Source organism: Hippoglossus stenolepis, chromosome 14 (assembly GCF_022539355.2).
Source record: "Hippoglossus stenolepis isolate QCI-W04-F060 chromosome 14, HSTE1.2, whole genome shotgun sequence".
Taxonomy (NCBI): domain Eukaryota; kingdom Metazoa; phylum Chordata; class Actinopteri; order Pleuronectiformes; family Pleuronectidae; genus Hippoglossus; species Hippoglossus stenolepis.
The window spans coordinates 20472344-20490384 of NC_061496.1; the positions used below are offsets into that span (position 1 = coordinate 20472344).

Below are 18041 nucleotides of genomic sequence, written 5' to 3' on the forward strand. Positions count from 1 at the left end.
CAGGAGGCAAGAACTGTGGCTGACTGATGGCCACTAGTGGCAGGAGACTGCACAGGATTAGGACTGGGGAGAAGTTGTACTTGTACCCCCTTGGGGATTTTTTCCCAAAGGCTGAAGAGGGTAGGTTGAACCAAGACGTTCCCTCTGAACTCTGACTGGGCTCGGAGGACAGAAGTGGAGAACATGTTCCTCCCCCTGCAGCACAGATCGACACGCTGACAGAGCAAGAACACCATTGATTAAACTCACCCGTTGGCTTCTCCAAATGTGTGTTGTGGAACAAGTTGCTGGCAGCGAGCAGCTCATCTCGCCAGCGGCTTGCAAGTGAGGAGGTTTGGGGCTGTTTTTGTTGAAGGTTTAGCCTAAAGCATCCTTCCCTTCTTTTAGTCACTGCCTACTCCTCTTTTCTGCTATCCAGTTCTTCCTCTGCTCTGTGTCTGTGTCATGCTGTTCCTTGCTGAAATGTGTACAGACTAGGAAAAACTGTGGTATTTTACTGTGCTGTTTCCTAGAAGAAAGCAAACATTACCACGAGCCTCTCCAAATGAGCACTGTGTGCTTATACTCAGGTGTATGTTTGGATTCACACTTTCATGAGTGTGCAGATTTTAGAGAAAAGGTTTTTATTTTGTTGAGTCTAGAAACATTTTCTCGCCTGATATCTATTCTGATACCTCATCTCAGGGTATCTACTAAAGCTGATACAGTTAATCTTGTTTTTTTTCTCATTTGTATGAAAGGTAATATGAGTCAGCTACTTTGCTGGGGCCCGGCTATGAATAAATTGATTTAACTGATGAAGTGAACTGAATTGTATATAATGTTTTTGACAATGAAACTGTATTTAATCTGGATGTGTCATATCATGGCTGATATGATTTGTTTTTAATTGACCTGGTTCACTTAAAAGTTCAGGGCTGGAGTGTTGGATATCTTAAATCCTGACAATGAGGAGAAATGTGATATATTGATTATCAGTGATTCCTCACAGCTCCAGTTCAAAGGTTTGAATCCACAGGCTGGCAGTGATCGTCCCGTGGGGGGTGTTGTCCTAGTTGCCTGTTTCCAGATCTATGAATCAGACACAGAGCTAAAACCATTTGAATCAGTTGGAAAGACAACTCATAACTTTGTTGGCAGTATTGAGTATGTTACTCCTACATAGCTACATCTATTAAAATAGAAACCGTAAAATAGCAACAAGCTTAATTAAGAGCAACTGATTTTCATGAAAAACATTAACTGCTCCCATGAACCACAGCTTCCATGTTGAATAAAAATCATGTCAGTCGCTAATGATTGGTGAATAGGAATTAATTAACCGCACCTCGACAGTAAATGGGTCAACAAGAACACAACACCAGGCTAAATAGATAAAACAGAACTACAGACACCAGCTCAGTCATAGGTTGTTGTCATGCGTTGTTTTCCCGTGGGTCGTCCACAACATACAGAACATTTACAGGTCAGGGTAAAGGGAAAAGCAGACCTCACTCTCCAGTGGCACAGCACAGTTTAAGCAGGTACAATTTATTCTGAGGTTTCTCCTTAAGTGAGTATATGTGTAAGCCTTGATTATTTAATGTTCATTGTATCAGAATGAAATGATACAGACACAGTGAAGCAACAGTATACTCTCTGTATCTTTATTTCCCATTTCATCCATCTATCTGTATCTCTGTGTGTGTGTGTGTGTGTGTGTGTGTGTGTGTGTGTGTGTGTGTGTGTGTGTGTGTGTGTGTGTGTTTATCCAGTGTGCACATGTGTTTGGGCAACAGCATCGTGCAACACTATGATTAAGTGTTTTGAATAATTGATGATTGCATCCCTCATTAAGTCTCAGTCTTCTGCTCCGACAGGCTCGGGCTCTATTTCTATGCTCCAGAATCCTCGTCTCTTCTGTTCCACTCCACAGATGTAGCAGATCTATCAGTCACTTTGGGCCCAGCTGATGGGGTCCAGAGGGCCTGTGGGGGATCTAAATCATGTTGAGTGGACACTTTTAACAGGCCAGCAGCACAATGAACTGTGTAGCTCAGTGATGATGGGATTTCCAGTGCAAAGAGCAACCCCTGGCTTCAGAGCTGCTGGGGACACATCGGTTGCAACAGGTCAAATTGTTAAACAACTTGTGTAGCTGTGATCAAGTATCAAAACCGCCAATCCTCTCCTTAAATGTGTCTGCTGTCCCCCCCCTGTACACAATTTATTCATTCATTCACCAACTGGTGATGCATAGAATAAAGATGCCATGAAAATAAATGAAAATGGTATATGGTACCTGAAGAGCCGAGAGGTCTGTTGTGTGTTAGCGCCATACTCGGTTGATCATGGAAATCCATTACCATATTGCTGACATTAGCCTTCTTCTGTGCACCACGAGCAAACATAAATCACCAAGTCATTCTTGGAGAGGATGGAGCTACTCCCACCTGCACATGAGTGCCGGGAATGAGGAGCAACATGCAGCAGGTCTGGATGTGCGAAGACATGAAGTTTTACATATTTAGAGATGAAAAAGGGGAAAATGTGCAGTACATGAATAAAAGCATGAATCACACCTTAAATGCGATGCTGGAGCTGAGCAAAAGGAAACGTGTCTCACATGTGTTAGACTGCTGTAGTGGAATAGTAGAGTGGGGATGAAGCAGACAGCGAGGAGATCAGACTGACAGACAGACTGACAGAAAAATGGAATCAGAGTGCCGGTTTGTTAATAAAGGTATAGTCTGTCAGCAAATATGCTGCTTCCTCTCTGCATGAAAAAGACCGTCTTACACACATTGTTGAGCAAGACAAATTTACATTTTAGCACATTAACAAAGCACAAGATACACACACACACACACACACACACACACACACACACACACACACACAGGGGAGGTGCAGGGAGAACGAGATTCGTTTTCATCTATTTCCCCTCAAAACATGTGAAAGGAGGAATTCCCCAAAGAGAGTGCTGTGCTTTGATATCTACAGCCCTGTGTCTGTAAATAGGTAAGGTGAAGATAATCTGAGGAGTAAGTGTGGGTTTGCGCGCGCGCACGTTTTTTTGTGTTAATTTGCGATCTGCACGTGCGCGTGAATCTGTCATCTTGTGGGGTGTCCTATTTCTGGCAGGAGATTGTGGGTGGAAAAATCGAGTGTGTGTCTGTGTGTGAGTGTGAGTGTGTTTACCTTTTCCTGATGAGGCCTCTGCTGAATGTTCCTTGTAGTCATTCAGGCAGGGAGCCGTGTGGAGAACCTAAAGCAGCTCAGAGCCCTGTGTTTCCATGTTTCCCTCCTGCAGCGTGCTGTTGTGCTGGCTGCTGGCCTGGCTTACTGCCTGCTGAATTAGCTGCACTGCTGTTCTTATAGGCCTCCAGGCCTGGTGCAATAGCTGGTGCTTTATCCACTCGACAGCTGCAGTAACAATTTTGAGTCGTTGTTAATACGTGGAACAGATATAACCACTGTTGAAATCCCAATTTTTGTTTTTCTTGCTTCACTCTCAAGAGGCTAATGTGGTGTTGGGGGATGCAATCTCTATTTAGATCAGTGTCAAACCTATTCTTTGTACCACAGGCCTTGCATATCATGCTTTAGCTGTACCATGGTGTGTTGAGCTGTGATCATATGTATTTCGTCAGATGCCTCTCAGCGGGTGATTACTGCATTGACCCAAATTGCTGTTGCTCTCCTGTTTCCATTCCCATTTTATAATTTACCCTTTCAAAAGTGATCCAACCTTTTTTACTTCAAGGAGTACTAGTGGCCAATGGCTGTCAAGTAAAAACCCAGTGAGGCTTCAGTCAGCTGTCAGGACATTGGCTGGGTTTTGTTTAGTAACATGCAGGACATCACATGTTGGTGGCCACAATACTTAGGAGTTTCCTGCAATTTTAAAATAAAAAAAAAAGTCAGATCCATCCCAAACAACACAGAAAAACATCACACTGCTAATGAACAGAACAATGAATCAGTTTGAAATAATAACACATCAGTGTGGACACATCTAATTATCCTAAACAAAATGTCATAATGTATCAGAATTATCTTTTATAATAATTTGCTTGGCTTTTCATTGAAGAATGACAGATGGAGCTGAAACAGGAGAGGGGGTTTTGAGTGACAGAATTCTTTTTATCAGTTTTATTTGCATGTCTAATAATTACTGAATCTATTTCTTTTATGATTCACTTACCTTATTTACTTAATTATTTTTTGCAAATAGCTGGTGTCAGTTGTTTTGGCTGCAGCACATTTAAAGTGATACTACACACTACACACTTAGATGTGATCTTGATCTGTAAACTTATTTAAATGACTGTTCTTTGGTGAAATACGTAAAGGCCGGTTTTTATATCACACTTATAACCTAAATTATAAAAACAACCTTGCAGGACCAACGCTTACGTAGTGTCAACCAGTTGGGATATCTATACGTCATGACATTTATATATATTTGAAAAGATGGGATGCTCGTGAATGGGAATCTGCACTCATTTTGTCACCTTTCTCGGATGTTCCCAATCCTCTTCTGCCCGTCAGCTGTCTCGCGTGCGTGCATGCGTGCCTCCCAGCACTGCGTTGTCAAGGCATTTGTTTGAATTTCCATTTCCCTTTCACCCGAAACGTAGGGGTAAAGTAGCCCCTCAATCATAATTACCATGTATAATATCTATCAGTAAATATTGAATGTTAATCTCTTACTAAGTTTGAGATTTGGAAAGAGGACACAACCCTTCATTTATTGTTGGCTGAGTGTTGGACAAAGTGCAGCAATATGAGGAAGTCATTAAGGTGTGATACTGAACTTTAACCCCAAGCTCTCTGTCTATCTCTCTCTCTCTCTCTCTCTCTCTCTCTCTCTCTCTCTCTCTCTCTCTCTCTCACACACACACGGACATACACAGTCTGCTAAGTCATCCACCCATAGTGGTGCGTCTTGTTCTCTGTTAGTTAATCTTATACCACTTCCTCACTTCTTTTCTGGCTCATTCTTCGTTCGTCACTGCTCTTGTTGAGTTTCTTCGGCTGCCAGAGTTGAGTGGACGCTGTATTTGACCTACTGCACATCGTAAACCGGTGGGTCTCAGTATTTCATTGGCATATTCATATTCCTAGTTTCTGCTGTTAGCATAAACCTTTGTTTTTTCCAGATGGAATAAACGTTGATTGACATTTCTCTCATTTGCTTGCTCTAGTCTACACCCTACATGTGTTAAATAGAACTTCATCATGTCTGTTGAAGGTCTAGTTAACACATGCAGGTCCCTAAAACCACATTTCAATGTGTCTGATTGTGAAACATTGTTAATTTACCCTTTAAACATCTGAACCAGGTCATAAAGTAACATGGGATAACCTTTGGTACATGCAGTCATGGTTATTTAACAACAAGTCTGATAAGGCGTCAGGATTCAAAGGTGGGCACAGGCGAAGCGGGGAGGAGGCTGAAGATGGACGGAGCACAGGTAGCGAGAAAAGCAGTGTATAGGTGGACTGTATGATTATTCATTATTGAGATGGCAGGAGAGCTGAATGAGTGCAGCCGCTAATCTAACTCTGAGCCTGATGGACAGAACACAATTACCCTGAGAGAGCGGGAAGTGGGCGCGAGAGAGAGAGGACCCAGGGAGAGGGATAGTAAGCCAGCACCCCTCCTGTTCTTATTCCTTTCTTTCTTTCTTTTCCATTTGCCTGGCAGACTGCACTGCAGATGATTTCTGGGCATTAAGCTCCTGCTGCCAGGATCCTGTTTTTCGGGTCCGCGTATATATACAGTGAACACACACACACACACACACACACACACACACACACACACACACACACACACACACACACACATCCTCACATCACCCACCCGTGCCTGTTGGCAGCGCCCCATTTACGGACATCCAATTTGCTGCCCGTGCCCTTCTCCCAGACTGTCTCTCCTCTGGTGCGGCTTCTGATTTATGTCTAAATCCAGACACACTAAGCCATGTTCACATCCTACTCCGCTGCTACTTTTAGCTTACTTACTGATTCCAGGTCAAACCGCCACTACAGTGTTCATGATGGCGTCTCGTGCTTCTTCCCTTCACATTATCTGTGTGTGTGTGTGTGTGAATATGAGGCAGGGAATTTATACAGCTAGACATGGACAGCTTTTTGGAGGAATTAGCCTGTTCTCCCCCCCAGGGAGTGTAGCTTAGATGTAGAACTTTTCCTGGAGTCTCCGGAGTAACAACCATATGTCTGGAGCGTTGCAGACGTCTGGAGAGTGGTGCTGTAGCACATTTTTCATTTTCAGCCTCAGTTTCATTTTCTTTTTTGCTCTTTTTCACTGGTGAAGTGGTGGCTTTTAGTTTTTTGCAATGGTTTGCTGGGTTGGCTTCTACAACTATGTGAGTAGTGCTCTCACAGCATGGAATCTAACCTCTGGAATATTTCCACAGTTTTTTCTTGATATATTTTTGATTATCAACTCCACAGAAGTGAAATCTTTATATCTGTGTTCTTGTAGGAAAAAAAAACAGTTATTTTCTAGGTTAAGGCGGGGAGGGGGGTTTCTCGCCTGCCTCTTCAAGGATTAACAGACTGCCTTTCTTAAACACTCCAGATGCTGCCTGAAAGACGCTGCAGCTAGAAGGAGAAGAACAAATTCAGAGAACAAAGAGGACGGGGACAGAGGGGGACAGAGGGGGACATGTTCAGGGTTACAGCTGAAGCAGCTCAAACTCCATCCTTTTTGTTCGGTTTTTACTTCCTTGGGCTTTTTTTCCTTTCCCCTTATACCCCTTTCTCATTATTTTACTCACCCGCTCTATGTTCCCTCACCCCTCACTTTCTCTCCACCCTGTTCATTTCTCTTCCACCTAACCCCTCTCTCCTCACACTCACTCTCTCTCCATCCATTTGGTGGAACAGTGCTGCTGATAATGCCTGTAATTGGAGTGACTCACACTTTTCCAGTGTGTTTGGACCAGATAAAGAATATTGTCAGCATTTTGCCGACATGGCCTCTGCTGGCAGAATTAAATGGACTCTGTTCTTTTCTGTCTGCAGCAAATTAAAAGCCTCTCAATTCATCTGTTCTCGCCCGAGGCTTACAGGGGCCTCCTATTCACACAGAAACACCGTGTAGAGGGGGAGGAAGAGAAAAAGAGAGATTTCCCTCTTTCCCAAGAAGCACCAGTCTTTGGTTTTGCTCAAGCCTTCACTCAGCCACTTTTAGATGAGGACGGAGAGGGAAAGAGGGGTCAAGACTAACAGTGGAAGGAGAGGTGAAGAGCAGCTCAGAAGCTAGTTGGATTCATTATGCAGCATGTCAACTTGCAGCTGTCTCCTGCTGTCTTTGTACTTCAGCAACTTGGAGTAAGAAAGGAGCTTGTCTGCACTTGTGTGTGCATGTTAATGTGTGTGTGTCTGTGTGTGTGTGTGTGTGTGTGTGTGTGTGTGTGTGTGTGTGTGTGTTCTCATGCATTTATGTGACAGGGTTAGAGAGCAGATCTGAGAGTGTTTGGCTGCAAGGTTATGGAAGTAACTGCCAGGCAACTCTTCAGAATAAAGTAGCAGCAGATGGGCAAAGAAAGGACAGACTGCTGGGGCCAGAGGGGCCCATCAGGCACTGGACAGGGGCCGGGAGGGGCAACAAGTGTGGCCGTAGTGTTGAAGAGAAATCATAGTTAGTTATAACCTGGTTCTTATAGAGCTGAGCGATAAGACCCAAATCTTATGTTATATAAAGAGTAAGATTATAAGATTACTGGTGTTTGTATTGTGGGGACTAGGCAGCCGCATGATTCAAAAAGTAGTGTCAGACATTTCATACCCAAACCATGTCCATGAGACAGCAGTAGATGTTCTTTAAAGGTTCCGTGTGTAGAATTTAGTAGCGTGTTTAGTTTGTCCTGTTTGGATGCAAATATAAAGTATTTATATATATATTGTTTTAGGGTAAAGAAAACAACAATTCGTACAATTTCGATGATTATACACTAGTGAAAACATCACAGATTTTTCTCAGATTGATTTCTATTCAAAATTGTACACACTGAACCTTTAAGTTATAAGCTCCTTGTTGTATTTTGACTGGTCTGATTCTTTCTCTTGTTTGGAATGACCTCGTCCTGTATCATGATCACTCTCTTCCATGCTTTTTGACTTGCATCCATTCTCTGTGGAAGAACGCCAAGTGTTGTCCAAACAAATTATTGCTGTAATGGGTAATATTTGTAACACCATGAAATAAACAATAGCACACTATATAAAAAAACAATAAAGCTTTCTCTCTCATCAACACTGTCTTCGTCATAATCCGATTCTCCTATTGTCACCCCAGTGTCATGGCAAACTAATGTGGGAGATGCAGACATAGCACAATAGCCGGGAAAATTTAATTTAATATTTATTTAATATTGATCCTACTGTCGTGCCACTAGGGGACATAAAGAAGACTGAAACTGACACTATTTATTGAATTTACAGTCAGTCCATAAGAAGACCTGCTCCCTGCAGTGTGTGCATGTGTATGTTGAAAGAGAGAGCGAGTATAGTCCCAGCCGAGCCTAATGCTTTTTCACTTTTTGACTCCTGCCTGAACTTGTGACATTTTCTAGTAACCTCACCCAAACCTGCCGACCTGCAGGCTGACCTGCAGGATCCATAGGTTATGGGTCTTTCCACATATCACCAGCTGGCTAGCTAATTATTTTGAAAAACAAAATGAAGCTGGTGGAGAGGGAGAGAGCCAACAAGAGGCCCTGACTCAGACACAACCGATGATGAGAGTGCAGGTGCAGGGAGAGACTGACTGAGCTGGTGAAAACAAGAACTACTTTCAGCCTAACACACTAATGCAGTACTTTACAATACAAGGGGAATGCTGTGCTGTATTTGTTTTGTAGGCAATGTGGCCTTTCCATTGCAAATTTGTGCAGCAGTGAAACCATTAATAACACAAAATCAAAACAGAAACAATGGCAATTAAATACGGCATGTCCACATTAATAGTTCTCTAATAGTCATCTACTTAAAAAATCTACATGCTGTTATGTTTTATGTTTTGTATTTATTTTTGTCTTCTTTTAAAATAGTATTAGGGACATATTGGATATCAAGTTTTTGAGAATAAAGTCTTAATATTATGAGACTTAAGTTATGATTTAATGAAAAAAAATCATAATTTAATGAGAATAATTCATAATTTAATGAGAAACAATTCATAACATTCCAAGAATAAAGTCATTTGAATAGAACACCACTACCAAGTATTTCCTCTCCCACAAATGAGGCACCTTCCTCCAAGCCTGTGTGGTTCATCCTTCAGAATTGATAGTCTCTTGCACAACCTTTAATAAATGGTTTCACATAATCTGACTAAACATTTAGTGTGAAGTTGCTCAGTATCAGTGTTTTTAAACCTGTTTGAATGTAGGTGCTTGTTATACTGTTGTTTGGAGAAGTCAGGTTGTTCCTCAGGCTGTGTTCTTGTTGAAACACATTACTGATAGGAAGCAAGAAGTGCAGTGCAGGTCTCCCTCGTCTGTTACCACGGGCAACATCCACTCAAGGCTGCTGATCAGAAACAAGCTCATTTTCATGCCTGCTGAGAACTCTTGCTAGGTTTCGCCTGCCAACAGTAAACACAACCTAACTAAAGCAAACCCCTCTCTTCCTTTCTCTCTCTCCAGCTCTCTGTGGGTGTGTGTGGGATGTTGTGTCAGGGCTAAAGCCCATCCCTCTCCCATGAGCCTGTGGGCCTCCACACACACACCCGGCGCCCACTCACACACAGCCGGCACTGACGCTGTGAACTGGACCCTCTGAGCCCAACGGATCCCAGCGGAGCGGTGTCTAGCCCAGTTGGAGCCTGAGGATGTCAACAGAGACAGAGCTACAGCCAGCGGTCAGGCCCAGCAGTGTCAGACGGGACTCCAAAAGGAAAGGTAAGAGCACAGCTACCTCTTATCCAGCAGGCCAGTTCAGAAGCTGTCTGCATTTCTGCATGTTTCAGAGCTGAACATTATGTAGTTCTTACTCCATATAAGTGGAAATATAGTATTCATTTCTTTATTATTGTTTCATCACCTGAAACTATAGGAATCATTGAGTTAGCTTAGAGTCGGGGAGTCTACTTTGTTGCACCGTCTTGTTTCTGCTACAGCCCACGACCCAACTCTGGCTCCAGAAATGGCCATTTTCATTGTTATGGTACCTAAAGGCCACCGTAGGTTTTTTACATGATTGGAAGGGGAGGGGAGGATGAGGAGAGGTATAATCTGTTGGTTACAATCAACAACCTCACCCGTAAATAGGATGAAATACTACACAGTTAACACCAGTTTTACAGTTGGAAACAGTTAATGAGAAAAGTATCATGTTGCTCATTACTTTGTATCACTTGAGATTTTCACAGCAGACTGTCTTATAGTGGGAAAAGCACAGGTGTTCCTGTAAGCCGTGACAGTGTGACAGTGGGGAGCATGTACAATACCAAAGCGTTAAAACTGAAACTAATAAGTGGAATTCAGCCATCATTGATTTTATTATTACATCTCTGCTTTTCCTACTGTGACAGGTCAAAACGTCTACAATGAAAAAGCCTATTAGTACCAGGTTCTTACCTGTCATTGGTATTCTGTTGAGAATTGGGAATTGATTCCTCCTGAAACACAGGCAGCATTTTCAGTTAAAGTCTCATTCACACTAGGGCTTCACCTATAGATTATTAATTTATCGATTAATCTAACAATTATTCTTTCGATTAATTGATTAATTTAAGGATACATGTTTCGATTAATCCAACGGTTATTTTTTATTACCGATTAATTTTTAAAAATTGTCTTTTTTTCACTTCTTTCATTTATTTAATGATCTTCTCTTCAATACAATCAAATATGACAAAAAACATACTATGCACTGTTATTCCACAACAAAAAAATACCCCAGTCTGAACTGCTAATCTGCCTTTTACAGTCCCATACAGAATTAGTGCAAGAGCTTGTTCCATTTAAGTAAAGGGAATATATCAATCTACATTAAGCCGTCCAACAACAAAATATATGAAAACTGGTCTCTGACTAAAAACTCCCACACTTTAGATCAGGGGTATTCAATTAAAATTCAACGAGGTCCAGTTAGAGAGAATTTCCTCAAGCAAAGTTCTGAAACATCATAATGATGAACCTGTCCTCCTGAGATTGTGATACAGGTTTAAATTAGAATGATCCGTTCCATAATTCTATTCAGATTGTAGTTGAAAGGCTGCAATCAAGTCAGTATAGGTCATGGAATTATTAAAAATCAAAATGTAGTTTCCCTGTGGAGAGTACTGTCAATAATTCCCTACTGACTCAGGTTGTACCCTGGTTAGATATGGTTCTTCACACACACAGCTCCATCAGCTGCCCTCCTCTCTTTATTAATTGCGTCTCGATTGGCTGTTGATGATGGATTTAGGTTCAACGACAGAATGCAGGGCTGGTGTTGTTCGTAGCTAATTAACGGGTGTGGGGGTACTACGGTGCAGTGGGTTGCTACCAAACAGGTGCAGGGATGTTGTGGTTGGTGAGAAGCAAACAGATCCAGGTGTGAAAAGCTCCAGAGGCATATAGCTAGCAGGTGTATGAGAACAGGTCTGGGTGGTCTCAGAGCAGAGGTGTTGCCAGGGGCCAGGCTGGCAGCCATTACCCAGCTGCTCGGTGCCACCTGCCCAATAACAAGAGCGACGCCCAGCATTCACTGAATAAGCATCTGATTGATGTAGCAAAAACTCGGGACACCGTTGGGAGCGACACGTAAATGGATACACACAGTCACACAAAGATGCACACACGTGTGCACGCTCTCAGTATCACCTGCAGCAGATGCCTCATTGCACACGGTGTCGTGCGACCCCTACAAACAAGCGCTGCCTCTCACACACACACACACACACACACACACACACACACACACACACACACACACACACACACACACACACACACAGACACACACACACACACACACACACACTGTCTAAGGGAAGGCTTGAATGCCCATGTCCTATTTAGAAACAGTATTGTCTCTGCTGCAATGGAGATCATGTTCATCATTCAGACTGCTCTCCATATTTGGGTAGATGCAGATACACACACACACACACACACACACACACACACACACACACACACACACACACACACACACACACACACACACACACACACACACACACACACACACACACACACACACACACAGACTGGGATGAAAGCCCAGAAGAGCATATGAGAGGAAAGATGAATGGTCTGCCTTCAGCATTCAGACTTGAGGGTTTTTAGTTTCACTCCCCCCCTTTCCCCATCTTTCTCTCTCTCCTTTTCACACTCACTCCTACCTGCAACTCCTTTTTAAGAAATAATGGCATGTAGAATTTGTAAAACTACAGACTCATCAAGCTCTACTCACACACAGTAGTCATGTCTCTTCTGATCTGGGTCATTTCACACACACACACACACACACACACACACACACACACACACACACACACACACACACACACACACACAGGGTGATGAAAGTCTAATGCAATCATACACCAAACACAAGCAATGAGTGTGCTCTGAGAATAGAAAACTTTGATAAGGCTCTTGTTTAGTGCTTCATGTGTTTGACCTGAAACCTTCATGTATGTACGGCACATACACACGTTTCCGTTCCTTTCCAGCCCCCCTGCTTTCGGTCTCTTTGGAGTTGCTGCATTTGAATGAAAAAAAAGATCCACCTAATAGCTTACCGCCATTGCTGATGTGAGAATCTCAGCAGGATAGTCTCTCATTCTTCCTCATCCTCTTCCTCCTCCCACTGCTTTGACTCATACGACCTTGGCCCAGATGAATGAGACGCAGAGGAGAGACTGATCACGATGAGAGAGAGGGAATAAGAGAGACTAATGAGTCAATGTGAAGGAGAGCTGTTTAATCTCAGGCCTTTGTTTTACTCCTCTGTGAAGAACACTGCAATAAAAAGAGTATGGGACTGCCGTGTGTCACACATTAATCACACATGTAGTGTTCCTGGCTCCATGCATCATGTTGTTGCTGCAGGTCTCAGTGCAGAGGGCAGGTCTTTTTCTTGTACGTACAATTATGATTCGTCTGTGAGCTCAGAGGTCATTTTTTAAGAGCACCTTTTTTCTCTACCACAAGGTTTTTATTGAATTACCATGACAAGGTAGAGATAACCTTTGACTTTTAGCATTTAAATGACCTCAGCTGAATAACTGCGGCTTCCTGCTTCCTCTGACAATAAATTAGTCATTCCTCTTTGGTCAGGCTCAATTCTTGAAGTATAGTAGTCTTTATTAATCCTCAATAAAGCCACAAAGATTACATCTCTTCACCTCTCTATCCCTCTCTGATTCGCTCTCTCTCCACCCTCCCTCCTTCTCCATCCACATCCTCTACTCATGTGCCTGCAAATCCTAATTTTCCATTAGATTACAGTGCTAACAATGTCAATGTAGGTGGTTCAACCAAGGATTTGATCCATTTTGACCAGTTTGAGGTAAAAAATGAAACAATTATGTGTAGCAGAAATATGTTCTCACTATTTTCCTATCTTCTTAATCATTGTGCAGTTTGTTCAATATGTTTTTTCCTATGATTATTCAAGAGCGTGGTCTTTCAGTTTGACAGCAGGACTTCTTGATTTCATGTTCTAATTTTGAAATGCTCTCACTTGAAACCCTGCACTCACACTGAAATTCACCCTGCTTGTGCTTAGATTTCCTGCGCCCCAGCTTCAGCTCCTCTCCTCACACTCACGTCAATTCTGTGACCACCTGACATATCCGCTTCTATAAAATCTGTCCAAATTCCCCAACCAATAGAATGCTAGGTGTCGTGATGATGAATGAAATCCAAGAGCTGACCTTTGTCATGCACACAGACGCAGCGTGAGCGTGACGACAAGCGCTGAAGCTGCAGTGCAGGAAATCTGAACACATGCAGGGTGTGTTTCAGTGTGAGCGCAGGATTTTGAGTGAGAGCGTTTGAAAATCTGAGCGTGAAATCAATAAATCCTGCTCTCATACTGAAAGACCACACTCTTGAATACATGTAGGAAAAAACCCATAGTTGAGAATATATTAAAACTCTTGAGAGATCCCGATCCCCAGGTTGGGAACCATCTATTTAGACTTTCTCTCGTTTCTGTGGGGCTGTTGATTCCAGAAAGATGTCCTGAGTGCACACTTGTTAACTTGTACAAGTGCTAGTTTTTTAAAAGAAAGCACAGTTTGATAATCTTTATCATCAATAAAGCATGGAGATGACACTCTGCCAGTACAAACACTTTACTGTGGATGTCTAATTACAACACTGAGCCAATCTGACATTTGTGAAGAGCCCAGCGGCTGCAGACAGTTTTGTCTCCACTTAAAAACTTTTTCATCTCAACGCCTACCTTCCTAATGAAGTATGATGAAGCATGGATGCCTGACTCTGGGGAATCTTAGAATCGCATCTCTGCTTTCGCTGTGCAAGAAAATCAGTCTGACGGTCCAATGTAAAGTAGTGCATTTAATGTAATTACCTCATGCTTTATGAACATATGCTCTGCTGTTGCTTCCCTACAGAGGATGTATAGTTTACTTGTCAAAACTGGGCAGATGGATTGTTGTGCTATCTCAGGCTGTGAGACAGTGGATTTTCATTGTAGTGTTTTAATTTAGATCAGTTGTGTAACAGAACAAACTGATTGTTTACAGTGTTTATTCTCAGATGATGCAGTGAGACGTTCAGCCTCTCCATTCTGACATAAGCTCAACAAAAAGCAGTTCATAATAGTGAAATCCCACTTGGTGAATAAACTGTGCTGACTTTAGCATATCTCTGTGGATCTGGCACTGCGCCTGCATTGTTGTTACAGCATGTATGGACAATATCAGGGTTGTGAATGCGTATATGAGGCTAAAAATGTTGGTAAAGTGCGACTGTGATTTGCAAGCTTGTATTTGGCAGTTAACCAGTGATCATGCAGATCATTTGGATGATCCTCACTTCTGCAACCCTGCTCGTAAACAGCTTTTGTGGTTTAGAATTCATCGTTTGCCTCAGACAAACTGAAATAGTTTTCTTTTTCTTTTTGTATTCGCAGTATTGTACTCGCAACATCATTAAATGTTCAAATCAACCGTTCACGGATGCCTGTCTGTCGCTCATGATGTGACACTATATTATTACAAGTTCCAATAACTTCTGCTGCTGTCAACACACTCAGACAACTGTCATCACAACTGACAACTCTCCCTCAATGGGATTTGGCGGAGGATGTGTGGGAGGGTGTTTCTACAGTGGAGCTGGCAGCCAGCGGCATGAAAAGAGTGGTTAAGGGTTATAGCTGTGCAGCTGTTAGCCTTTGTGTGTGTGTGTGTGTGTGTGAGAGAGAGAGAGAGAGAGAGAGAGAGAGAGAGAGAGAGAGTGAGAGTGTGTGTTGATATGGGTGGATACGTGTGGGTGTGTGTTTCCTCGTCTCTGGTGTGTGATTAGCAAACACATTATCTTCTTCGTGTGGATATTATGCACACATCCAGTCTATCTGGCACAATCACAGCAGCCATTTACTCTGATATCTTTCCCTGGGGAATCTTGGGGCACAAACAACAGTATTTTGTGGGTGTGTGAGTGTGTGTCTGTCTATCTGTGTGTGTGTGCTGTCTATGAGAGGTAATCAGATCTGTTCCCTCCAATCAGACAGAGATTGAATTGAATTGGCTGTCTGTTGTTGTGGCTGTCAGTGAAAGCCAATAGTGGATTGGGGAGCAGAAGACAAAAATGACACTGAGAAGCAGATAGTGACACACACTTTCCAAACAGGGCCTTTCAGTCAGCATTAAAACTATATTTAGAGATAACTGCCTCCTTTCTGTCCATTCTGCTCTCTGTTGCCCTTCGCTCCCATCAGTTTATTTCTGTAAAATTAGTGACATCCATCATTGCTGTCTTCCCTTTCACCAGTCTCTGCTACTTTTGTGCCTACCTATTTATCCATCCACTTTCTGCAGCACTATAAGGTGAGGGTGGCGAGCGGTGATCAATCCCATCCCCGCATATCTCATTCCTTGGCGCAAACCCACATCCGACACACTCCTCTGCCCCTACTTCTTAGTGTTCAAAAAGCATCATCCAAGCTTTCAAATATGACCACACTGAATTAGCATTCAAAACGCCTGACTCAGAGAGGGAAATATATATCTGTGAAAGCCTTTCTTTTATTTGCTTGTGTGTGTGTGGCAGCTGCAGTAGCCAGTGTACTCTGTGATCCTCTCAGTATGTTCAGCTTAGTCCTCTCCTCCACACTAGTTGGTGTGGCTTTGCCCACCACATCACTAACTACAGTCTCCATAGCAACAGTTTGCTCCCTGCTTGTAATTTGCACAAAAGCAAAATGTCCCAATGTCACCTACAGGTTGTAATAGAGGCCTATACTCTCACCCTGCAGTGCTGGTTGAAGGACTGTGCATTGAAGCGGCATCTCTTATTTGTTAGATGTTGACAGGCTGCTGTTTTTCTATTTCAGTTTCCTCACAACACACAGACTGAACTGTCTACACAGAGTTGTTCTGAGACACATCAGCACTACAACTGTTGTAGTAATGATGACAATAATAAACAAAATAAATCAAGCATTATTTTTCTTTGAAAGGTAAACTGAAGTTCAATCATTCCATTGTAATGACGCCCATGCTACGCAATAGGGGGCGATTGTATTGTAATCAGTAGCAGTCTGTCACAGCAATAACTCAGGCTATTTGAATCCAATCTCATAATTTAATCTAATTTGGATTAAACTCTGCATGTTGGTTGGGGTTAGAGTCAGTACCTGCATTATCTATTTATTTTTTTCAAATTTGTCAAAGGTCAAGGTTACAGCATGGGATCAGAGATTTATCAAAATGCTAAAATACAGGAAATGTATGAAAGCACAAGCACATACCTATAAACAATTGAAATGTATTAATTAATACATTTGAAAGAGTTTTGGTGACTTTTTTTTTAACACATCCTCTTTTTGTTTGTCTCCGTCACTCCCCCTTCACTCTATCCCACTGATCCACAGGTGGTGGTAATGCACAAAGATATGTAGCAATGCAGATAAGGGTGTAATAAAATAATGTGGGTTGTGGCTGTGGCTCTTTCTTTCTCTGTCAGTCAGTTTCACTGTGAGACTATGACAGCTGAATGCAAATACAGTCTTAAATTGTATTATTTGATTGGCTTTATGCAAAATATGATCTGCCTTTGTAGACATGCACCAGTATTCTGGCATACTGGCTGCTGTCATAACAAATATTAACTGTGGGGCACCTGTTGATTAAGACCCATAGCATATGACTGCAGTGGCCTCCACTTAATGCTGTGATATTCTTTCTTTAGAGAGCACATCCCTCCCTCTCCTCCCATGTTTCCTTTCTGTGCTCTAACCTTTATATATTTTTTTAAGTTATAGGCCAAACAGTGTTAAATATAACATAAAAAGTGTATTATATATTTTTCTGAGAAACTACAGGACATTTAATTTATTAAACAGAGACGTGTCTGCTGCTAACAGAGAAAAAAGAGTGATTTGATTTCAGTTGGACTGTGGATGTGGAAGTGATGATGGTATGTACACAGTGAGGAGATAAGAGAGCCTTGGAGACAAAAAGAGACTCTGGCAGATGGCAGAGTTTCTCTTTCATTTCCATGCTGTATGATGTCTTCAGTCTTCCATCCCTCTCTTCCAGGACCCTAGCTGAGTGAAACAAGGGAGAGGGTTCATTACGCAAGATGAGACGCAGAGAGATAGAGGGGGGGACAACAACATCAAGTGGCTCCATATTTTAGCAGAGATGAAGGCTTTGTTCGGGCAAACTTGCCTTGGCATGAAAGGTGGACTGCTGTGTTTTGAGGAGTTACCTGTGCTTCCTTATGCTTTGAAAGATGGCCCTCTTGTGTTTGACTGTCACATATTTGGATGGACGTGCAAACATCAGCACACACCAGTACTCCTCCTGTTCACACAGACAGGATTTAGGA

General features: G+C 42.4%; 1 protein-coding gene across 12 annotated transcripts in view; it reads left to right on the top strand.

Annotated features, from left to right (window-relative positions):
- dab1a (DAB adaptor protein 1a) overlaps window positions 1–18041 on the top strand; it is a 208385-nt gene that overhangs the window by 153489 nt on the left and 36855 nt on the right. For all 12 annotated transcript variants that reach the window (XM_035177355.2, XM_035177354.2, XM_035177357.2 and 9 more), the window contains one exon: window positions 9666–9920. In XM_035177355.2, coding sequence (XP_035033246.1) covers window positions 9851–9920 — 70 coding nt within the window. In that variant the 5' untranslated portion in view covers window positions 9666–9850. The remainder of the gene's footprint in view (window positions 1–9665; window positions 9921–18041) is intronic.